The following is a 25,156-nucleotide window of genomic DNA, read 5'->3' on the forward strand; positions in this document are numbered from 1 at the left end:
TCTGAGCTGGCATCAGCCCCGTCCGCTGGGAAGTATTCGCGGTGTTGTTGAGGTTTCCATGCTGGGTGTCGTTTCGTCTCCCTCCTCCTCCTCCTCGTCGTCGTCGCCTTCGTCGCCACGGCAGTAACCTGTCTCTCTGCCCGTCTCTGTCTCCGTTCGGTGGACCGCTCCGACGTCTGGTCTCTCGCCGACAAAAGCTCTTTACCCCCCCCACTCCCCCCATCAAAGAGCGTCGTTGATAAATGGCCAACGAGGAGGAGCGCAGGTACGTGGAGAGCGTTTCGTTTCGTGTTGTTGTTGTTGTTGAGACGGATGAGAAGGGAGGAGGTGCGCGGCGGTGGGGGCGGGGGCCTTTTGTTTACATTCGGCGTGCGCGCCAGACGCCCGCACACGGCGGGACCACGGTGGAGCGCACCGCGGTCACTGACACCCGGGCACCCGACGGGCACCGTTACGTGTGACGATACGTTAACAACTGGCGTGTTGAGTAAGTGTAATGCCCGCTGTTGATGTGACCAAGAGAGAAAGAGAGAGAAAGAGAGAGAGAGCGGGTAGGTAGGTGGGTGGGGGAGAAGGCCTAGGTGGCATGGCGAGAAGGGCGCCTGGGCTCTTGGCCAGGGGAGCGGCCCCTTGGAAAATGCCATGCGAGCACTTGCGCGTCGATCATTTTGTTGTTGTTGTTGTTTTAGGTTTCTTCTGTGATAACAAACAAAAAATCCCCCCTCCCCCCTTACTTTATTATTGTTGCGCATGCTTTTGTCCTCGCGAACGTTTCCGTGAAATGTGGCCGCCGTGTCGCGTAGCTGCTGGGGCTCACTATGGCGCCTCCCCATGATGCAGTGTTGCAAGTAACGTTGTTTTTGGTTATTTACTTTTAGAGTGAGTGGGTTTGTGCGAGTGATTTTCGACTTTTGCAAGGGGGTGTTTGATTAATAGCCGTCTAATAACTCGTGTGAGATTGTCGATGTGACATTGCTGAGGTCTTATTTTGGAAACTTGGTTCAAATTTCCCAGTTTTTTCAGGGCCCTATCCATCCAGTGTTAAAAGTGCAATCCACAATTTGAATGGTTATGTTTGGTATTCAGTCAAGAAATTAAGGAGATTTGGAGCGAATTCAGAGTGAAATGGCCCATAGCCCGATATGCCAGCCTGGGTGTTTTTTTAAATTTCTGCCAAGGCAATAAATGCTGACCAATGTTGATGAAGTGTTCACTTACCAATAACATCTGACTATCCAGCAGAATTTGTTGAACCAGCCGCTGTGCTGATGAGACCCAGCATATCGAAACATGTCCAATGTTTGCTTGTTGAAATCAATGCTGCTGGATAATATTGGTCTTGAAAACCAATACGCTGATGTACTAAAGCATACTCTGTATATACAGGGTGTCGCAAAATGTTTTCTCAGAGTTTAAACACATAATTAGATTGATTATTGTAATCGATGGACGATATGTTGAAGTTTATTACTACCGTAACATTTTAAGTTAACTAAAACTTATTATAAGTCTAATGCATATATTAATATCTAATTTTTCGTCGGTATCTCGAATAACAAAAAAAATAGAGATTAAACTTGATTTTTTGTTTTGGCTCTATTCATTTTTGGACGCCCTATATCTTAAATATATGGGGAGCGGTTAGCTCGCTGCCCTTTAAACCCGGCCACCCGAGTTCGATTCCCGCTCACGGCCCCAACAGCAGTGACGGTCGGGCGTGGTGCTGGCCACCAAACCAGCTCATGTGCCCACAGTGCCGGCCTTTATCGGTGCTCGCTAACAGCACTTAATGTATAGGTGCCCTTTGTGTGGATAGAATTTGAGCTCTGGTTTTATTTTGGTTTCGTTAACGAGTGTGGCAAAGTTTGCCTCTGCCCCTTTTGGTGAACATTCTCGGTGGAAATTGTCGTGGTTTATTTATGGAGTTTGAATGGAAACTATGGGGAATGTCACTTTTGTTTAAGTGGTCTAGGACGTGTTTACTTATGTGTACTTACAGTTTAGAATTATATAAAGCCATAGCTTAATCATGCAACTGTGAAAAAGGTGATAGCTTGCGAAGTATGCACTTAAAAACCTAACTATATATTGGACGAGTAACTTCTAATCGGCTTATTTCCGCTTTTTATCGGCATTAGAGTCTGACTTTTTTCGTTAAATAATTGTGGCGATTTGATACATTTATGTTTTACGCACGAGACTTAAAGCAGTTTAGGAATTTAGATTTCACTTGTTTAACGATTTTGTAGTTTTCATGAAATTACTTTTAAGTAGCCTTGGATGAATGGAAGGACGTAATACTCCCTGGGCATAATAAAGTATTGCTTTCCTTAAATGTCAGTCATGTAATCTTCAGTATCAAGCTAATGTATTCTATGAACTCGTTGTTGAATGTGTGAAAGCAGCCTGGCATATATCAAGTGAAATCGCATCTTGTGCTGAAATGGTCTCTGTGTCAGGCTGTTGGTGCATGCTGTCAGGGCAATATCGTAACTTTTAAACGTACTCATCGTTATGAGAACAATAATTTAGACAGCGCTTATTCGTCAGTAACGTGGACTTTTAAAGAGGTGATTTTTAGTTTTTGCTTTAAAAATTATCTATAATTACATGCAAACATTTTCAGCATGCGTATTCTAATATAAGGTAGGTAATTATGTAATTTATAAATATGTTGTACTGTTTACCTGGCACACAGTGATTTGGTGTTTATACAGCATGTAAAATATACATTGTCCCAGCGCATCAGAACACGCCGGTATAATCACTAGCCCAAAAAAATGAATAAATGAATGACACATCACGATATGTTCATGGGAAGCCAATCTCGTGTTGCTCGTCCTTGGTGTGACGCACGTGTACGCACGCACGCGTATTGAAGAAGCACGCTCGCTCCGTTTCTCCATTGCAGCCAGATATTCTTCCCACCGCTGGCTGTGCCACATTGAGTGACGACAATTCGGTTGCCACCACCCTCTGGTATTTGCGGGCGTTGACAAAAGAAGGTAAGCTTGGAGAGAGGGCACGCTTGACCACCCCCCTCCCAGCCACCCACGACTACCTGCCCCGCAAGCACTGCGACGGGGTGAGGAGAGCAAACGGCACGGGTAGTAGTAGTTTCTTCCCGCGTGGCAACGCAGCGGCGAGGAAGACAATGTCCCTGGTAACGCCGTCGAGCAACGATGCTTGTCTGAGCATCGTGCACAGCCTCCTGTGCCACCGCCAGGGTGGGGAGAGCGAGACCTTCGCCAAGCGCGCCATCGAGAGCCTCGTGCGCAAGCTCAAGGAGAAGAAGGACGAGTTGGACTCCCTCATCACCGCCGTCACCACGAACGGAGCGCACCCCAGCAAGTGCGTCACCATCCAGAGGACCCTGGATGGGAGGCTACAGGTATTCTCCTACGCGCGTGTGCACGCGTATGCCCCAAACTGTGCCCGCTGCGTTTGAGTTATTTAAACCGCGTGCCCTTTTATGCCAGATGAGTACGTAATAAGGTACGTGTTTTGCAATTGTTTTACATTTTTTTGGAGAATAAGATTATTCGAGTGCTTCCTTTTTTGGGTCATCAATGGTATCTAACAAAATGCATTCACCTTCATATTTGTTTGGTGTTGTCAAGAGGACTTTACATGTTTACCCGTTTTCCACAATGAAACATTTGCTTGGATATAATTCCACTTTCAGTTGTAACCTTATGACAACACTTTTGAAAAAATATTTTTTTTCAGTTTCATTTTACTGAAGTGCATTTTTCTCTGTTTACTTAAACTATTGAAAGTGCTGAATTTAAACATGTTAAATGTTGCTACTTACATGATTTTGCAAAGTATCGTTGTACCTTGTAGAATGCCGTTGCTGCCAATATCAGTAAAGGAGTAGTATGTTTTTTGGATTTTAAATACATGTACTGTACTTGTGTGCATGCAGCGAAAAGGCAGAGAGCATTTAAAACCTGATTTCTTAGAATATATTTTAGAACAGAAATCATTTATCAAGCTTACTGCTGAGCTCGGACTTTTATGTTCATTTATAATTTATAATGAAGTGGCTGTACAACATAGGAAATCAATAGGCTCTCTTCCAAGCCTAAAAATCATACTGCATTTTACAAACAGCAAGCAATGACACGTGAAAGCGCTTTTTACATATCAACAATGTTAATTTTAATCGCGCATATTTTTTTTTTAAAGATGTTATAAGTTAAAGGAAACCAATACTTAAAAAAGTACATTGCATTCTATTACAGAAACTTTTACTCTGACATTTTTCGTTGGCTACTCGCAGATACTAGCAAAACATTTTTCAGTTAGGTGCTTTAATTGTAAAGTGTCAGAATAGGTTTTAATATCAGGGATATACATAATGTTGTTATTCGGATTCTTTTTTAAGGTTATGAAAAATAAGACCAAGCAAAACATAGCTTTTACAGAGTACACCACGTCAGGTGTGACCGATGGATTTTATGTAAACCATATGGGAAAACTATCAATCTCTCAAGTAATTGCTTTGGGCACCCAATGTAAGGTGGAATGAAAAATATGGACTGGCTCATTTTTCTTTGCGTGTGGGCTGAAATTGAATCGTGAATGTGAAATATAAAACATGTTGATGGGGGAGTTGAGCAAAAAGAATTTGGCACTAGTTCTTTTTCACATTACCAGAGAAATGTATTTTTTGTAATCTAATAATTTTCAGGTAAAGTTACTGGAAAAAAGCTTGTGAAGCAAATTAAAAAGATAAATTTCTTCAGATGTAAATAAAATAAATCTGGAATGCCACTTTGAATGTCATGATATTCACATTTCCTTAGATGTATGCTTTGCAAATATTTGAGAAAGCACATTTAAAATATAGATGATTATATTTCTTTCTTTGTTTATCGAGACCTTTTTGCAGTACATAACACTTTTTTGTGATGTTATGGATAGGTTCAGTGCTGAGATAGTAACTTTAGGATATGATTGGATTTTATTGTTGTGGCGTGTGAGCACTTACTAACAATTTGGTAAAATGAAATGCTAAATACACTCATGTAGAAAGGTTTACTGTCGTGCAAGTAGTTTTGCTATCACGGTTTATTGCTGGCACATGCTTTTGAATGCAATTGTTTTTGTCAATGACCTTTTGACTGACGTTATGGGTAACCATCATCTTATGGGGACGTATTGAGAAATGTAACAATATTCACTCAAGGGACATGTAGAGTAAATGTCAATATAAGACTGCAATACTACACAATTACATTACCTAACAGTGTCACATTTTATTTGCATAGAATGTATTTTATATACATTAATTGAATTGACTATTTCATTTTCTGAAATTTTAGCTATACTCTTAACCAAGACTCATATTTGAATAAAAGATGCATACTATTTTATCGTTTTGTCATCTAAGAACGTTAACTATATTTGTGGCTTTTTCTGGATTGCCCACTGTTGACAACAGCCCCACAGCAGCTTCAAAGTACTATCCAGGTTCAAGATTGCTTAGCTTCTGAGATCTGATGAGATTTTACACATTCTGGATAATGTCATAACCGGCTTCTTTTGAGTATTGAACATTGAATAAAGGAACCCGATGGTGATGCAACTCTTCTCAATTAGTCGTGCACTTGCATTGAACAAGGAACACTAATGCATTGGTAGGCACGTATAAGCGTTGCGATGTAAGCCAGGCGCACCGAGGTCTCATCTCATGAAATGGTTTCAGTGTGACTGACGTTATAATGAGGGCGCTCTACTGACAGTGTGCTTAAAAGTCACCAAAGCTGTGAAATCGTGTTGGAACAGCTTGTGACAACACAGACTAGGTATGTGTTGTCCACAGTTTTGTAACACCTGTATTTTTTGGGAGTTTTGTTTTCCCTTAATTTCTAAAATATAAGATGGAAGGGAGGTGTATCTTGAAATAATCCTTATGTAACTCCACACGTTTTGTTGCAGGTTGCAGGCCGAAAAGGCTTCCCCCATGTGGTCTATGCACGCATCTGGCGGTGGCCCGATCTACACAAGAATGAGCTGAAACATGTCAAGTTCTGTCAGTACGCCTTTGACCTAAAGGCTGACAGTGTATGTGTTAACCCTTACCACTATGAGAGGGTCGTTTCTCCTTGCATTGGTATGGAAATATCTCCTTGTTTCAAGCACTTCTTCACTGATACACTATTGAATTTTTCAAAATCCCATTCATGTTGACTGTAATGTTAACTTGTAAAATTGTTCACAGTTGCACCATGTGATTGTAAATAAAACATTTCTATTGATTAAGAAATAAGCAATGGTCTCCATATAGTGACTTGTTTACAGCAAGTTATAGTGATTGCAAGTGAAACTGACAAATGTTTTCTAGCCTAATTTATCTTAATTTCTGTTTGTCCCATATACAATTTATTCGAATGGTAACATGCATAACTGTGGTGAACAATTTATGGGAAGGGAAAAGCAAGCCCATCATGGTCAAAGTCAAAAGTAATAAGATCATATTTTGAAGCCAGAAACCATTTGTGCTTGCTGACATGGGTCTTTCGGTACTGACTTTACCGTGACTTTACCGAAATACCAAAAGAGTATGAATTCTTGCAGGCACGAAAGCTTTCAGTCAAGATTCAGAAGATAAATGTTATACTATAGCTTTATCAAAGTGTCTCATCTCCATTTGTTCTAACTGCTGTTCATGAAGTGTTATTTGGTGTTGCTTGCATGAATGATCTAGAGGAAACGAATTGTGTAAGCTTTCTAGTCTTACTTGCACAAGATTTCCCACTCGCCTGTGATGAAGCACCAGGCTGTACATGATAATACTTAGAAAAATGTCACAGAAGTTACGTGGCTGGATTATTTGTTGAGGAAGTCTATTCAAATGTAAAATTATGATGCATGATGGGACTGCTACACAGTTGATTTATACTTTGAGCATCCATTGACTCCTACCATTGTTATTTTAGCTGACTTGATCAAAACATCCAAGCAGGGACTCTTTCGTGCCATATTTATACAGGCTGTAAATGTAACAGTACAATTATTAATTTTTCAAATTTTTACTGAAGCATTTGTTGATTGTGCAAATTGGGTCATTATTTTTATGCTAATTTTGTTTAAATTTTGTTTCTGCAATGTTGGTACAAAAATACATGTATTGCATTGGTTAAATTAGGTATTGTTGAGTTTTTTATGTATAATGTAGTTAAAATATGAAGTAATCCTCACAGATTTGTTTAAAAATATTTTTTAAGAAGGTCCTGCTAGCAATTGAGCACGCATTCCACAAAAAAATCACATTTCACTGCGGTGTGAGGTGTTTCAGATGATTGCACTATATTTTGTCATTATTTATGAAGGCAAAATCTAATTTATGGCAACTTCATATTCAACGTTATTTGATTTCCATTAAAAGCCACATTTTAAATCTTGAATTGGGCCTTCGTAGGATGAAACAAGACATCGACTAAAGCATAAGCCACTGCACTGCGAAATATCACACTTCAATGGTGTGGCACAGTTTGGCAGCATGCCCAGATGGACAGATTGGAAGGAAGAGTTTTAGATCTTTGTTTTTAACTTGTTGCCACCTTTCCCAGTAACCTGGGACACTTGGAAACATACTTGGTTTTATATTAGCATTGTTAAGCAGTGTTGTAAATTCTGTTTCAGCAAAGCCAGCTGTATTTAGATATGGGATGGGCTTGCTCAGTGCACTGTGTTATGCGGATGAGCTAACATTTTTAACGTGACAAGATATGTGCAATTTAATTTTACTCCCTCAAGCCACATCACAGCTCCATAATGAATATCTTCGCCTTCCTTAACCTTAGCCCAGACAAGTGGATCTTGGTGCCAACTATACTCCTGAAAAGTTTGTACTTTCTAAGAGATTGGGTGCAAAGCAGGCCAGTTTTTGTTCATATTTAACAATCAAGTTATCATGTTAATAGAAGGAAGTAAATGTTATAAAAAATGTTAAAATGTGACTATGTATTACAAATATATATTCCAATTGTGTTTTTGGTGTTGGAGTATAATAATATTAGGACGAACTTGTAAAATTAAACTGTCTGCTTACATGAATGAGCTGATCTCAAGTGCAGCCTCAGAGCCAGAGAAAGTTGTTCAGGCCTAAATTTTGATTTAAAGCTTTCGTGACTGCAGTAATTCATATTCTTAGTTTTTTCGGTAAAGTCACGTTGAAGGGAAACAACAAAATAATAAAATATATTTTATTATTTTGTTGTTCAGGCCTGTAAGGAACATGCCGACAGCTGCTAACAAAAGCTAAGTTTCGAAAAAAACAAACCACGTTTACTGATGTCACTCTTGGTTTTTGTTTAGTTGAATATGTAATTGTCATTGGCATTCATTGTGAATATTTCTGACGTCCATCACAAGCAATCAATTATTTTGTACGACTTTTTTTTTACAGATTTAGCTGGATTGACTTTACAAAGTACAGGTATGTACATCTGTTAATTTAGCAGCATGATATATTAATGTGGTTGATGGCAAAATAAAAAAAAATGAGCATTTGTGTTCCTGATAAATGCTTCATTCATTTAAGACTATAGTTACAATACAATTTGGAATTAAACGTGGTTAATTGCATTTTTTATATTCAATATTTAAATCTTACGTTAAAACATTGTTCTGCTGTGATCAGATCTTTTTACAGCATGTAACTTGCTCGTAGAACTTGAGTGATATTTGGCTTTGCTCTGTGTGTTGTATGATCCTCTGGAGGTCCTTCGAGTCTGCTGGTGAAAGATGAGCCCATCCTCGACTGCTTGGCGGCAGACAGCCCCTCGGGCCGGCTCGCCTCTGAGGGGGCCCACGGCAGCTTGCAGCTCATTTCACACCAGGCTCAAGCTCCTCCATCTGTTGCCCGAACACAGCTGGATGTCTTCGCCGGGTCTACCATTCTGCCCCCTGCCACAACGCAGTCAATCTCAAGCCAGGGCGACACCTCCATCCCAACTACCTCCGCTGGTTTCATCCCCGCTGGTTCGTAGTCGACACACACACACACGTGGAGGCGCGGTTCAGTTCAGTGAATGTAGCCTTTATATTACCATGTGAGAATATTTTAAAACCACATGTACAACCCGTTTGTCAGCCCACTGCTGGATAAGGACCCCTCTCATGTTGTGAAGATAATTATTAGATCATTCCAGTCTTTAAACTTTTCCACTGCCCTCTTAGCGACTTCTGAAAGAAGCATCCGCGTACAACTCCATTCAAGACAGAGTGATGATTTCTATAAACAGATGACATGGATAACGTATATACAGAGTCCATATAAATAAAACGTGCATATTAAATATTGATTTGCTATTGGATCAAAACAGGCTTTCCTGGGATTTTTTAAAATATTAAAACACATTTGAACCTACCTTTAGTGAGTTATATTTCGTTTCTGGTGCCGTCTAATGTATTCGTTTTTTTCTTTCATTTCTCCTTCGTGATGTGAATGTGTGTGTGTGGAAAGTCGCTTGAGTTTAAGCAGTGAGTTGGAGCTTTATACATATAGTTGTTTTTTCATGCACATTGATTAATTTCAACTGTTAAAATTTCTTGAAATTGGAAATTGCTTTGAATAAGTGATTGTAAAGCTTGTCATTTTGACAGAGGCTTGGACACACCTGAAGGCATGTCTAATCTTTTCTGAAAACAATTTCTTCATTTGCAAATTATCATTCATTTGTCGACATAAGTAATAATATAATACATTTTATTTTTGTGGTAAATGTCAAAGTGTTGTTAAACACACCACCACCCGACACAGCCAATTAGTAAGGCTTGTCACGTAAGCCAAACGTGTCAATTAGTTACTATTGGTCACGAAAACCTCCGTGTTAAGCGAAGTTAAATAACCTGCCACCTTATTTCAGCGGCTGCATTTACAACGTCTAAAAAAAAATCACATGTAGACTGTACTTTTTACTGGTGCAATGTGTCATGCCTAAATTGGTACATGTGTATAATTTGTTTTTTTCTAAAACATACAACACAATAGGAGTGCACACTTTTGCCCAGTAAATACTCTGTGACTGAATCAGCGGTCATTCACATCTGGCAAAACTGCAAAGGGATTTGCTGATAATTTAAATGGATTAATGCTGATGAATAAAAAAATAGTCAGGGATGTCTCTGGGGTCTAATGCATCATGTCGGAGTACTGAGCTCGCAACTTTGTCATCCTGGACCTTGGCACAGGCAAGTGTGAGATTTAAGTTGTCCTTTTGCTCTGGATGGGTTTAAGGGTTTGCATGTTCAGCAAATTTCATGTCCTCAGCCTGTGCTTTTTTGCTGTTTGCCATTTTTGACCCTCTGCCAAAAATTACACTGTTGCTTGTTTTCCTTAACTTGTTCACACTCATTATTTTAATTTTAATACTAAATGCTGTGGGAGGATGACCCCATTCTGAATTATCCTTTGAAATTGCTGCAAGTTCTACAGCAGTACTGCATAGATTGATAGCCTAACTGTTTTGTGCTTTGTTCATGCAAAAGTCGCGATCCTTTTTATAAAGAAGTGCCACACCATTTCACATAGTAGGAAGGGAGCCTTATAGCACTCTCCACCCCCCACACTGTACCATGTCATGCTGATTTATTGCATTAAGGCATTGAGTGCCATACAGTGTGCTTACATAGCCATATATGGGTGTCTGTCTAAGGGTTGGAGCTGTGTGCTCATGAAAAAAAAATTGAAGAGTATAAGAGGAAGACGTGGGCTGTACTTTGTCGCTGAAGATTTGGGAACCGTACAAGAGTACAATAGAGCATTCGCTGCGATGGGCCGGACAAGAAAATAATTCTAAGGCAGTCTGCTAATATACTCACGTTTTTTTTTTAATTCTCGTTTATTTGGAAATGTGAAAAAAATTCACATTCAACTTCTGCTTTTCTTGGCATGGCCAAAAAGAAAATAAATAGCCATGATGAACAATACATACTCATTAAATTGAAAGCTTTGACAGTAATTACACACTTAAGAACTAAAATATAAATTGATACCACAAGAAATGACACGTACTCTTTAAGGTGATTCATATCGTGAGCTAAGCCTGCTTATTATCACGTGCATTTGTACTCCATTAGCACATCATTAATCTGGTGGTGTTATTGTAGGCTTCCCCCCTGTTCCCACGAGTTATAATTATCCCCGTAATAATGTGCGGCGGCTGCGGCGGCGTGTGACATTCTCTTGCAGGGCAGAGCTCTCTGCTGGCAGTGGGCCACGGCGATCGAATGGTCGCCGTGTCTGGTGGACAGCAACCGGTCACGCCACAGAATGGCTTCTCGAGCCAGCCTCAGCCTTTTCACAGTAAGCCCTTTGGGGTGGTGGGGGGAGTAACATGCTTTGAGTAGTGAGCGTGCACTGGTTCTCAGAAAGAAGAGGTATGCCGCTTGCGGATGAAGAGGGGGGGATGCACCTGCGGTGTTATGTTTAAGCACACACTGCATTTGCAATCGTCATTTCAATCTCCAGGCATGGTAGTTGTGGAATAGAAAGCAAGTTTCTTAATTCTCCTTTGGTCTGGTCGCCCAGCAGTGTAAGGAGTACACCACAAGTTTAGTCGATCTGCAGGTCGTTTGTGGTTGGTATGAATTGTGGGTACCCCCACCTGTTCAGATCTTTCTGGCTAGTGTGGAATAGACCAAAATACCGTTGCGGTTGGCTACGTACGGTGCGAAAGAAGTTCAACATGCATACATGGAAGGGCTCTACAGAGCTCCCTCTCGTGGAGGGCCTTCCACCAACAGAGGCTTGAGCAAGTAATTGCCTTTACCTTTTACATATTAAAGATGGGATGGGAGAATCCTGTCAATGAATTTCGTACAGCAGGCTGTTTTTTTATTCATATTTTACATAATAGCTTCATGGTTTATATTTTAACATGCCTTGAAAGGTAATGTCAATATTACTCGTAAAATTTGTTTTGATAAATGAACCTTATGGCGGTACCCCGGGGTACCATAGTACCCTGGCTCTCACATAATGTCCGTGATGCAGTAATTTTTAGTCTGTTGATGGTCGACGGTGTGGCAATCGACTCATCTCGACGAGCTGTACACGATGCACTGTGGTGCATATGAGCGTTCAGGGTTTCAGCGCAATCGTCCTCGCTGTGGAGTAGCATTGATTTCAAATTGATTGGTACCCCAGTCGCGGAGTTAAGTACACCCCTGGAAAAAATTGTGTCCCAGAAATAAAATATTTAATTGCCTCGGCCATTTTGTATTATTTGGTACCCCGGGGTACCACCATAAGGATCAAATAGGAAACTTAAGTGACAATTATTTCTTCAGGTTTTACAATTTCTCAACATGTTAAAGAACATCTGTTTTTGTGTATGGTTTATTTAAAATGCATTGTAAAGCACAGGAAATGTAATTATTTTCTAAAGTATCATTCATGAAAACATTCACCTAGATTTGACTTGGTTATACCCAGGGGCGGAGCCAGGGGGGGTGACAGGGGTGACATTCTGCGTGTAAGTGTACGACACTCGGTCTGACGGACTCCGTGCAACTGCATTGTCAGAGTGTGTCGCCAACCGATGGCGTCTAGTTCAACAGCCTGACTCTCTAATCATTCTTGAAATTAAAATTTGTTGAATGTCACCCCGGCCTGAAATCCTGGCTCCGCCCCTGGTTAGACCAGCATGATGCAGCATTTAATTCCACTTGTATGCTTGACACCATCATTGAAGTGATAAACCAGGCTCGCATTATTCAATTTTTCCTGTTAATTTTGGCCTATTGTTTTTCTGCTTTTTTTTTAATCCAGCGTTTCCTTGTGAATAATCCATTTCATTATGTTTCCAGGATGACCACATGCAATTATACACATTGGTAACTGTGGAAAGATTTATCAAAGCCTGAGCTATGAACCAGTAGGGTGACAGAAATTGTTATTTGAATTAAAGAGCACGCACGTTAATTTCACTAATGCTACAAATAAGTGCCATTGCGCAAACAGTCGCCTATTATTTTTTATCGCGTTTGTGATGAGTGTGTTGGGATTTTTGCTGTTTGTGACCGTGCACCACTGCCAACGCTAAGATCTTCCACGAAGCTCATGGTCCACCCTAAACTGTGTCCACACAAACCATGGCAGATGTGGATACCTGATGCACAAATGGAAAATTAAAACATACTCCAGTGTGTGACTGTGGTCATCCAGAACAGACCGTACAACGTGTAACGATGCAATGCCCAATCCACAAATACGAAAGAGTCATCACAGTGATGCACTCCACTGCTCCTGATGTGGTTGTCTGGCTTGGGCAACCTGAATGTGAAATTGAAGTTGTTGCTCTGCATCTACATCAGCCATATTGCTGTCCATTTAGATGGTGCTGCACCCACATGGACGGGCAGCAGTACGGCCACCTACACAGCGAACATGGTCCACCACCAGAATGGTCCTCCCGTTCCTCACCACCCGCCCTTGCATCATCCCAATCATTACTGTGAGTACAAACAACGTCGTCTGATTTTATTGTTTAGAAGTAAATACACTTCTTATTATTTCAAGAATTGCCATTGGTCGTTCAATCCCCCTTAAGTTTGCACATTATTATATGGTTAAAATTACACGTGTCTTTTGTTGCAGGAATTATTTCTCAGTGCTTTTTACAATTAAAAAAAAACTTCCAAAAATATAGTATTGTCTAGCAGTAGTACACGTTTTTAAACCTTTCTGAAATTTTTTTTTTCTTAATATTGACAATTTTGCTGCCAGGGATGTTTTTTATTCAAATGGAATGTTTTTTTTTACAGTATCTGTACAAAAAGGTTTACGTTTTGGTGAAAGTTTTATGTTGCTTACATTTTTCCCCAACAGTTTCTGCGTTGATGAGGTGACCTCATCTTGTAACGGCAAAATATTGTCACAAAGAATAAATGCATTGGGGCATCTTTGTGCTCAGTGAATACAGAATTATATGTTTGTGCCGTGCAAGCCATATTATTTACTCTGCTCGAGCAAGCTCGTTTTGTGTTTGCAGGAAAATAATAAGCTGCTCTCCAAATGCGAGTGATTGCTTCCCGTGTATCATGTTGCATGAGCTTGGATTAGAGGAGCTCTAGATTTTGTCGATATTGCCCAGCTGTGTTTTTTGCTTAAACAGCCTTATTTTTTTTTCCATTTAGCCATATTTGTGTTTGTTTTGTCCCCAACTTGAAATATTTAGTGAGATATTTTAAAACAAGTGTTGAAACAGTGGTGCAAGTTTCTTAAATGACCCTGCCTCTGTCTACCCAGCGGTACAGATGGGTGCACCCACAGATAGCCGATGGTTAGGCTAAGTGTGGTGGTGTAAAGTAGGGATTACTACCCCTTCAAAATTGTTTGACCGTGTGGAAGAATGGGCCAAATTACGACAAGGGACTCACTGCACTCTCTCTTATGGAGGACTGTGGTGTGAGCAAGCAATGGCAGGGCTGCACATTGTTTTATATGTATATATTATATTTAAATGTTCCATGTACTTTGTATGGTGTGTTCATAATTACATGGATGATATAAAATCTGGAATTATAGGTCATAATACAAATCAAATAGCACAAACTCCATAAAATTGTTGTGCTTCTCAATACTTTAAATATATTTATGATTTCATGTATATATATTAAATGTAGCTGATCTTTTATTATACATTTAACCAAATTTGTCTTCCTAAATTTCTTACTTGAGAACTTAGTTTTGCATGGATTTTTCTTTACATGATATTTAACAATTACCAATTTATATCCACATATAAAATATTGGGATCGCCTGGCTATAAATGACAACATTTTACTTACCACAGTGTTTGGCAAAGCACAATGTTCATATTAAAACGTGAACTGGATCAATAATACAGCACGGTTAATTTATAACTACATTTTTAAAAATACTAAATTCACTCTTTCCCCAGACGTGTGCCCAGTATAAATAGAGTAATTAAAATCTGGTCACAAACAACCACTGAATTTTTATATTCACCACCATATATTCCTTTAAAATACAGGAAAAAATGCATTTCATCATATGGAGACTACTGTAACATGCTGTAACATGTAATCCAGCACTTTGGAGGCAGAGTTGAGGACTTGCACATATTTCTAAGTTGCAGTGCTGCAAGTTTGCCAGTACAGAAAGTAAGCTTGCGGGTTTCCTCACACCGATAATAATTTGATTAGTCCAGACATCCCAAGCTGAGTGAGGCTTTCCAGGATATACAAAGTGTATAACTAGTATAGATATAAATCGACAAAACTTGCACACTGATTAAGGTGCATGTGTACATGTGGCAGCATAGTTTGTAGTTAAAGCTGGTGTAGTGGTTGCATGGCTGAGGTCATGCTCTTTGGACTGTGTTCTAATCTTGCCACGGATGTGTTACCAGATGAGTTAGTCCATAGTGTGACGAATTTTATTTGTACATTTTCTTTGAATGAAGAATCTAGTATATGCAATACTTTCTAACAACTATGTGCAACATCTAATAAACAAAAATAAATGATTCTTCAGCCGTTGCAGGTTACTCTGTACCCTTCCATAACATTATCATAAAATTATTATTTAATGAATTGAGGTTAATATCATCAATCGGTATAATGAAAAACCAAAGTAGTAAAACTTCCCCCCTTGATCTCTATTTTGTTTGTTTCTTCAACATGCCATTCATTATAATTTCATTGTAAATCATTAAGATGTATTGCATTTGCAATAACTGGTGTTGTTCTTGAGAATTATGTATTCATAACAATAATTATCTCCAAATGTGGCTGTTTAAAACGTGATTATTTTTTTATTCTTGACCTCCTTAAAGAATTAATCAAATGAAATGGCAAATATTTGGCAATGCTCCATCCTTCCACAAGGCATGGGTTGGCAGATTGTAATAATGTTCTCGGGGCCACATTTTGAATGCTAAATAAACAAACCACATGAATCCATAAGTTGTCTCAAGGCACAGCATGTACATTTCTTGGAACTGATACAATAGTAGTCGTTGCTTGGCTCATGCAAAGGAGTTTTCCTTTTTTCTGCAGGGCCTCCACACCACAATGAGCTCTCTTTCCAGCCTCCTCTTTCCACCCATCCAGGTATGTACAAACGGTATCAATAATTTACTGTTTCTTAACCTCACTTAGTATCTAAAAATCCGTGGAAAGTGGATATCTGTTGATCACTAAGATTGACTTGTGTATAATTAAAAAAATACCTAAAATTACTGAGATAACCAAGTTTACCTAGTTTTTGGGTAAAATTTATGATTGATAATGGTAATGATACTTGAATAAACAGCTCTATACCTTTCAGTTAATAATGTCATACAGAATGCATGCCGTCACTTAAAAATGTGATAGCTCACTTTGTTTCATGTTGTGACCTCATCATTGAATGATTCCTAAGAGAAATATGAGCGGAGTCCGAATTATTTTGAAGGTTCCATTTGTCAACAACATCCTCCAATATGATCAGTGAGCTTTTCTAATGTATTCTGACATTCTGAAATGCATTTTTAACAGATGCACATGGGTCAAACTTGCGTTCCCAGCGTAATATCGGTGAGGAATAGCCTTTCATTGAGATTTTGCGGTGATAAAACAATAATGTAAAAATAATAACAAAAAAATAACCACTTGCACAAATCAAATTCGCTTTTTTTTTATTTAACCAAAGCATTGTCACAGAGATAACATCACGGGTAGCACGGGTTTGCTTGTAAGGAGGTGAATGTCAAAGGTGAAAGGGGGCGTACATGCTGTTTACCTCACGGACACTTTTTACGAACGTCACTGAGTCTGTATTCAAAGAACTTACCCCATACAGCCTTACAACACTCGTAGAGAAAGGTATTTGACTCTACATATGTAATGAACAAATGTGATGTATAAGTGAAACTCCCCTTTGTAGGTCCAGAGTTCTGGTGCTCCATTGCATACTTTGAGATGGACGTCCAGGTGGGCGAGACGTTCAAAGTGCCCTCCAGCTGCCCCATTGTAACGGTGGATGGCTACGTGGACCCTTCGGGTGGCGACCGCTTTTGTCTCGGCCAGCTCTCCAATGTTCATCGGACTGATGCCAGCGAAAAGGCGAGGCAAGTACCTTTCGAAACATTAAGGTGTTCCCTGCATCTGTAGAGAAGAAATGTATTCCAGTAGTGCCTGATCTATGTACATTTGTAAGTCTCTTTCTTTGCCCATTGACGTGACAGACAAGCTTTACTCATCGCCGTGTGTGTGTGTGTGTGCAGGCTTCACATCGGTAAGGGCGTCCAGCTGGAGTGCCGGGGAGAGGGGGACGTGTGGGTCCGCTGTCTCAGCGACCACGCCGTTTTCGTGCAGAGCTACTACTTGGATCGGGAAGCAGGCCGGGCACCCGGAGATGCTGTACACAAGATCTATCCCGGCGCATATATAAAGGTCACTTCACGTAAAATCTTAAAGCATTTTGAAGTAGAATCATCAAGAGCCCCACTGGGCGATGACCCCGGGGCCGGCCCAGGACACACGCTGGCGGAACTATGTTGCTCGGCTGGCCTGGGAACGCTAGGGAAAGGGGAGGTCTGGAGCGCCCTACTCAACATGCTGCCACTGCAACCCTCGCCAGGACAAGCGGCCTGAGAAAAGAACGAACCAATCGTCATAGCTGCATCGAATGATTGCCATTCTTCGACTTGTATCCTGTAAAGGTTTATATTTTTGCTGTTGTAATTATGCAAAAAAATAGATTTTTTAAAAATTTGGTGAATTTTTTTTGTGTGATTTTTTTGTTGTTGTTGTTGCCCTTGGTGATGGCAGGTGTTTGACCTCAGACAGTGCCACCGGCAGATGCAGCAGCAAGCTGCTACCGCACAGGCAGCTGCTGCCGCACAGGCAGCTGCCGTGGCTGGAAACATCCCCGGTCCTGGCTCTGTCGGAGGCATTGCTCCAGCTATCAGTAAGTCTCCCCCACGTGGCGCAAGTTGATATTGACGTGTATTGTTACACACCCTTCAGTGTACTCCACGTCAAACAAAGGACCCAGAGATTGTGGATTTTCAAAGACGTTCATACTCCTTATCAGCAAGCGACCATGTAAGATGGCATATCTGTTAAACAGATGGGTTCATAATCGTGGTTTTATCTTGCAGCAAGGTAACTGAGAAATGTGTACTTTTCGGTGTGTAAATGGATTTGGAATACAATCTTCCTTTTGGAGGCCTTATGCATTTTTCATTACTACTGATAAAAAATATATATATAGCCACAAATAACAAACCAATGTACATTAAAAAGAAGTGTTTTTAATCGGTGCATCCTTCCCGTATGACATGGTCATTCTCAATAACATGCAAGGCAACTAAATATTGTGCAAATAAGCAATGAGAGATTCACGCTTGGAATGACATTGAGAGACAGCAAGACATGGATCGCCTCTGAACATTTAAAATGTTCACAGCACTAAATTCAAATAGCTTGCCTAATGTTGAAATGGTTTAACTGAGAATGCAATCGCGAATACGATCAAGCCCATTTCACTCGTGCAATCTCCATAATAATAATAAAAAAGCAAAATCCTAGAAATACTTACGACTGCCCGCATCGCACGGCCGTCAGGTTTGTCGGCGGCAGCAGGCATCGGCGTGGACGACCTGCGGCGGCTCTGCATTCTGCGCATGAGCTTCGTGAAGGGTTGGGGCCCCGACTACCCACGGCACAGCATCAAGGAGACGCCCTGTTGGATCGAGATTCACTTGCACCGGGCCCTACAGCTGCTGGACGAGGTGCTGCACACCATGCCCATGGCCGATCCTCGGCCGCTCGACTGAGGACCGTTTCTCCCCAGCGACGCGCCCAAGGGTTTTGCACTGCGTTGATTCGTGTGTGTGTGTTTGTGTTGAAGCAGCATTATTTGTCTTCGTTGGAGGAGGGAAACTTTGATCGTTACCAACGTTGATGGCCTATGCCTTGCAGATGCCCTCGGCTCATTTTCTCTTTTGTGTGTTCACTTGAAGATGATTTCAAGTTGGTATTCTAGTCACGAGTGAAATGCAATGTATAGATCTCTGGGGACTTTATCATGTCCTAACTTGCAGTCCTAATCGAAGAAAACTCAAATTGGCAAATTCAAGTCAACATGTTGCTTGACTGGAGTATTCCAAGCCTAGTTATCTGGCTTTCAGATTTTCAAGTGCGATAACACGATGAAGTTGCAACAAATGAGAATGGATCTTTGTGTAATTGCATTGTTCGTGCGCCATGCATCATGCACGTTTCATAACTTAAAATGCGTCTTAAATCCACTTAAAAGTCATAAAAATGTATAACTACATACAACTTAAATGGATTTATGAAATGTTACATACGATTAGAATAATGCAATGAGATGCAAACCATTGTAATGATTAATGCAAACATTTGCACCAAGAAAATCAATATATATGTATTTTTTTAATTTTTATATGTTTAAGCTAGTATAGTCTTGGGCATTTAATCATAGCTTAGTCTTGACCTATGAATTTTTCATTATGTTGGCAGTATCTGTATACAGCGTAATGTATTGTGGCATCTGTAGTGACGTGTACATAAAGGTAAGGTATGTTTACAAATAAAGCCATCTTTAGAGCCTTTAAATTGTTTATTGTGACCATGTGGTTGCAGGTAATGTTCTGCCTACTGTTAAATGCTCTATATTCTTGTCTTGTAGAATTATTACAAAGTACTGTTTGGATATTGCATATACATTTTTATTGTTTTATTTTGAAATCTTAATTATGTAGATTTGCTCTAATTGTTTTGCTGTTTTAATATTTCTCGTGAACTCGTTGGTTCTTTCGGTAATTTCACATAGGTATAAAATAAAATGAATCACGACGTTTCAATCGCAACACAAACGGCCGTCATCAGGTGGAACAGATACAGCAGGAGAACTGCTGACATAGGAGAAAGAGCTGCTGCAACAAGAGTTTATATAGGACATTGACATGCTAATCTATCATTTACATTTACGTACAAATTCCTTCTCTAGCTCCGCCCACTTACCCTTGGGTTGAGCCCACCAAAATCCGATATAAAGTCTTGTTGCAGCAGCTCTTTCTCCTATGTCAGCAGTTCTCCTGCTGTGTCTGTTAAACCTGATGGTCGCTTGTGTTGCGATCGAAACGTGATTTACTTTATTTTATACCTACGTGACTTTATGGATTCCTGCAGTCACGAAAGCTTCAAATCAAGATATTTCCCGTGTATTTATAAAAACTGCATACACTTGTAAACATCAAGAATTGTTGAAGGCAACCATTATCCATAGAGTGCATTATTTCGTGCATGGGTGGCAGACGTGTGTCGTAAACACTTTAATGTAAGAAGTTCACATACAGGAGGTGTGATAGCTGCTCAATGAGAACGACGGAAAATTTTCCGTTATAAAAATTATTAGTTGTAGTACACAGACCATCCTTGTTGATATTTCATACATTATTTATTACACAGCAGTGTCATTTTATGTCACTTTTACTTTTGAGAAACACTTTAAGAACTTGTTAATTTAAGAAACAACTCCATATTTCTGCACATGCTATAACTTTTACAATATTCGTTGTGGTTGTGGGGCATTCCAGGAGATTAGTATTGGCATACAAAAATAATATCACAGACCTGGCCTTGGGCTTATTTTGAAGCCTCGTTATATGCTACTCATAACGCTGGACACAATAAAGTTAGGACGTATCATTTTGGAAAGTAAACTAGATGGTTTGTATTTCCATACTTTCATGGTCCAGTTTGATGCGTGTCCTCTTGTATGTACAGCACTTGCATGCATTTACACGCATACAGACTTGGGAAGACTTTAACTTAAAAGTTTGAGATGGGTATGGATAGTCGTCTTTGACTTCACCTGGTTCACATCTCCAACTTTACCAGACTCATGGCCACAGTAGTACATTTAATCAGAACATTTGCTATGACAAAGGCTGCGTTAAAATGGTCTTCATTCACCTGTTAGAAATTACACCACTGTTTTAATATGAATAAGAACAGATGTTAACCTTCCCAATTGTTTATGTGAAAGTTTATTAGGTGGTAATTGGTTTCTGGGGGCGGAGGCGTATCACGAAAGTGCCTTTTTACATAATTTTTTTTTCAGAAGGGATTAAATTTGGGATGTGCAGGGGAATCTGCTTATAAGATGCTGCTATCCAATCCTACACACTCTCAAGTCGAAGCCGAACCATATTTATTACTGACACTTCTTGCATCACAGCACTCATTGTAAATTCACACCTGGGGGGCGGGGGGGTGGGCTTCGATGTAGAGAGACCTTTGCTATTTTGTGGTGTTCTCTTTGTGCTGGAAATTCCACTTAGATGTACAACTGCTACAAGCCAGTCTTACAGATTGATTGCTAATTGAGTTAGCAGTATCCTGCAATTTTTTAATGTTGCTTTTTTCATTCTTTAGCTATCAATGTGAATAAGTATACTCTGCCATGAAGCGGTTGTCCTCAAGCCATTTAAAGTTGTTTTTAATAGAAATGAAACGTGATGCATATGTAGCCAAGGGTAAAGGTTTAGTTGGAAATCACTGAAAATGTTTATGCTACTTTGAATTCAATTATAATAGCTGTAATTGCAATTGTCCTTGTGTTAAAATAAATGTAATTTTGGTAGTTTTTATATATAAAAATGTTATTTGATTATAGGTGTAGGATGCCATTAATTCTGAATAAAAATGCATCATTTGAGTTTCTCAATTTTTTACATATCTGCAAGTCATAATTGAAATGTCCATTCAACCTTTCTAAGTAGAGACTTCAACACGTGGTTAAGTAAACAGTAATTATTTTTCGCCATTTGAAAGAGTATTTGTTAAGATATGGAATGTTAAACATTTTTCACATTGCCAGAGTGGGACATTGATGTACTCCTGGACTTGTATTGTTGATATTTAAACAGAGTTTAGGGTTTAATTTTATTATTAATACTTTATCAATGTTTATGACTAAATGATCAGTGTTGTATTTTAGCACACTTAAGTATTACTTCATAATGTATCTTTCAAAGCATTTGAGATGCTATGCAATTTGAATGAAAACAAATTGACAGGTTCTTATTATCGTATGATAAGCCAAACAACTTAGTTATTAACCTGTTTATGTCTGTGCTTAATCCTATGCCATATGATATTTCACAATGGTTAGTGAAGTTGTGCAGTGTTTCAATGGTTTGCTATTCCCTGTACATTGTGATAAATGTGCTTACAATGAAGGTATTTTTTTTTTATCTACATTTTACATTTGCAAGTACATTTGACCCATTTCCAGTACCACGGTATGCTTTTTTAGTTTCAGTCCCTCTTTCTTAACTATACTTAATTCATTGCCAAACTGCCCCAATCTTCGTCATGCAAGCTTTGAGCAGTGATAATTGCTTTTTCAGGTCCTGGGTAGTAGAAGTCCCACTGTAGTTTCTCTTTAGCACAACCGCTGTTGATTTGCAACCAGTTTGTACTGACCAGAGGGACACTGGGCTTAAGTTATGTCAAGCTGGCATTTCAACTTGTGGGTTTGTGACCATCTACTCTACCAATTGACATCTATTGCGGCAAGTGAAACAATTATGGTCGTACATGTACAGCCCTTTCGTCAACCCCACTGCTGGACGAGGTTCTTCAGACGCTGTGCAAATCATCGTGATTATTTGACCATACTTCACCTTGGTCTGTGTGGGCTGGTGAAAGGGGCAGCATAGATAGTAAAGCATATTAAAGTACAGCAATGGTTTTACTGCTCTGCCCTCTGCTGACAATTTTGTTCTAAGTGTTGTGCATGATCCACCCATCCACGCACTGTCCAGGCTCCATTCAGCTTTTCTTCTGAGATCGTATAAGATCCGGCCTAAATCTAGGTGATTCGGCCATAGGCTGTGAATCATTTGGGTTAATTTATGATAACGATTATGATTAATGGATTCGTTCATGTATACCATTATGGCTTAGTTTAAGCTTTTAACCATATTAAACAGATTTATAATCTCTTGAATGTAGATTTGCATGAGACGAGCGTGGATATTTCTTTCATTGATTAACTATTCTAATGCTGCAAAGCTGCAACATTGCAACAGGTAGGTTCGCTGTCTCCGAACTGCTAAACGTTTTTCAAACCCACGTTGAAAAAAATAGTTGGGCAAGTCATGTAGATATTCCGTTCTCCATTTTGGAACTCAACTTCGCAAATTAATTATGAGTAAATATGATGCTTGGAGTATGCAATGGCATGTAACATTTTTTAATGTAGGAGTGAGGTTGAATTTGTAAGTTAAATAAAAATGTCTGAGGTTGCCTTTTCATTTTGTACATTTTTGAATGTCGGCAATGTCTGAAATATGCATTTACCGCCTATCAATGTGTTGCAACAATATTGCATTGCACCTACAGGTTTTTTTTGGGACTATTTAAAGTGACCTTGTAAGTCGAACTTTTGTTTTTCACTCTAGAAAATATTAATGTCAAGTTTTATTTTTTCAAATGTATTATAGTTATTCTGCTAACACTCCATTTGTCAATTAAAAACAATTAGTGTATCAGGATTCACATCACCTGAGTCCTCGCCACAGGCGAATCAATCTGTGCAATCATTACCGGGCTAATTAGGCATTTAGAATTGAAACTATTTCCCTATTTTATCTATTTTTTAGGTACCAATGTGTAGTGGCTGCAACTACAATTTATCACCAACCATAAGACCATTTTCAATGATGTTTCATGTATCGGTTGTAAAATAACTGAAATTGTTCTCTGGGATTTTTGGTTTGACACGCATATATACCGTTGAAGCAATGCACACACGGTGGTAAACGATTACTCGTCTTATAAAGGTTGACATCTCTCGACTTAGAATTGTAGTCTTGCGACTTTTTCTCTAACTTTGAATCCCAATTAAATTTTTGGGAAGACTGGAAGTCCTCCAAAAAATGTGGCCATAATTTGTCAGCACAATGCTATTAAATGTATTATCTGTATACTAAGTACGTTTTAGAATATTTTCATGAGCAAATACACCTCCCAAGGTGTTTGAATACAGTATCTCCTATGCCCATTTAAACTTTCAAATAGCATGTAAAGTTGATTGAATACATGAACACATCTTTTAATCATATATATGCACAAACATTACTAATGGATGGGTATATAATGTTGATTGCAATTCTGAAATATCAACAGCCTCTTTTTTTGGGATAATGGATTTTGGCATTTGTGCACTTTGGCTAACTAATGCATCGTCCATTCCATCCTATTTCACTAAAAAAAATCTTATTCAACAATTACCAAACCTCAGAGTTGCCTTCGCTTTCATTCACGAGTTACCTTCGGTTTTTAAAACGAATTCAAGTGTGCAATTTAAACTTCAAAGCACTGAGATAGATTACAAACTTGGCAATGGATGATTGCATTTTGGCATTCGTAATCACAATATTAACCTTTTAACTTTTGACAGATTGTGTACTGCATGGAGAAGTATTATGTGTAACATGATTTTTGTTCCGTACAGTTGTGTAAATGTTTGCTGAATTTTTAGTGCTCTGGATTTTAAACTAGGTAAATTTAGCAAATTATTTAACAGATACCTCTGCACTGTTTTGCTTTTGTATATATGTTTTTAGTTTTATCTGAAAAAAGTTTTGCAAATAAAACGTAATTGTAAGCTTCAAATTCTAGATTTACAGTCGTTAAGTACAGTAAAACCTTGGATTGCGAGTAACTTGGTCTGCGAATGTTTTGCAAGACGAGCAAAATTTTTAAATAAATATAAATTTGATAAACGAGCGAGGTCTTGCAATACGAGTAGTACGTATACGCTTTGTCTATCGAGCGTCACGTGATCACAACTGATATACGAGTGCTTTGGATTACAAACACATTTCCGGAACGAATTATGCTCGCAATCCAAGGTTTTACTGTATTGGACATTTTGTTAAAAGTGCTATCGTGACTTGTTTATTGACCTGGAATGCGTATTCAGTGAGCAGTTTTGTTGTTGCCTATCAAGTTATGGAATTTGAAGTGTATTCTCTTTAACCTAGTCTTTATATTGTATCTGCTTTTAAATTCTCAATAAAAGTAAAGAAAAATGTGCATGTTCGAGTGATATTTAATGTTAAATATCAACATGCCGTATAAATAA

At 39.1% G+C, this 25,156-nt stretch overlaps 1 protein-coding gene across 3 annotated transcripts; it reads left to right on the forward strand.

Moving 5' to 3' along the window:
* On the forward strand, nucleotides 1–25,107 carry LOC116942223 (mothers against decapentaplegic homolog 4-like). 3 transcript variants are annotated; one of them, XM_032953943.2, is made up of 13 exons: nucleotides 1–265; nucleotides 2,912–3,391; nucleotides 5,947–6,121; nucleotides 8,420–8,449; nucleotides 8,734–8,994; nucleotides 11,207–11,320; nucleotides 13,353–13,472; nucleotides 16,042–16,095; nucleotides 16,522–16,560; nucleotides 16,910–17,093; nucleotides 17,250–17,418; nucleotides 17,797–17,935; nucleotides 18,595–25,107. In XM_032953943.2, exons 2-13 carry the CDS (start codon nucleotides 3,155–3,157, stop codon nucleotides 18,804–18,806), a joined length of 1,734 nt encoding a protein of 577 aa, XP_032809834.1. In that variant the 5' UTR covers nucleotides 1–265; nucleotides 2,912–3,154; the 3' UTR covers nucleotides 18,807–25,107. The 3 variants fall into 3 exon arrangements, with proteins under 3 accessions (XP_032809834.1, XP_032809836.1, XP_032809835.1); XM_032953944.2 differs by lacking the exon at nucleotides 1–265 and adding an exon at nucleotides 315–487; XM_032953945.2 differs by lacking the exon at nucleotides 16,522–16,560 and having other exon boundaries at nucleotides 2–265.
* The last annotated feature ends 49 nt before the right edge of the window (nucleotides 25,108–25,156 follow it).

The sequence above is a fragment of the Petromyzon marinus genome, chromosome 13 (assembly GCF_048934315.1).
Source record: "Petromyzon marinus isolate PM22_M1 ecotype Great Lakes invasive population chromosome 13, UKy_Petmar_22M1.pri1.0, whole genome shotgun sequence".
Taxonomy (NCBI): Eukaryota; Metazoa; Chordata; class Hyperoartia; order Petromyzontiformes; family Petromyzontidae; genus Petromyzon; species Petromyzon marinus.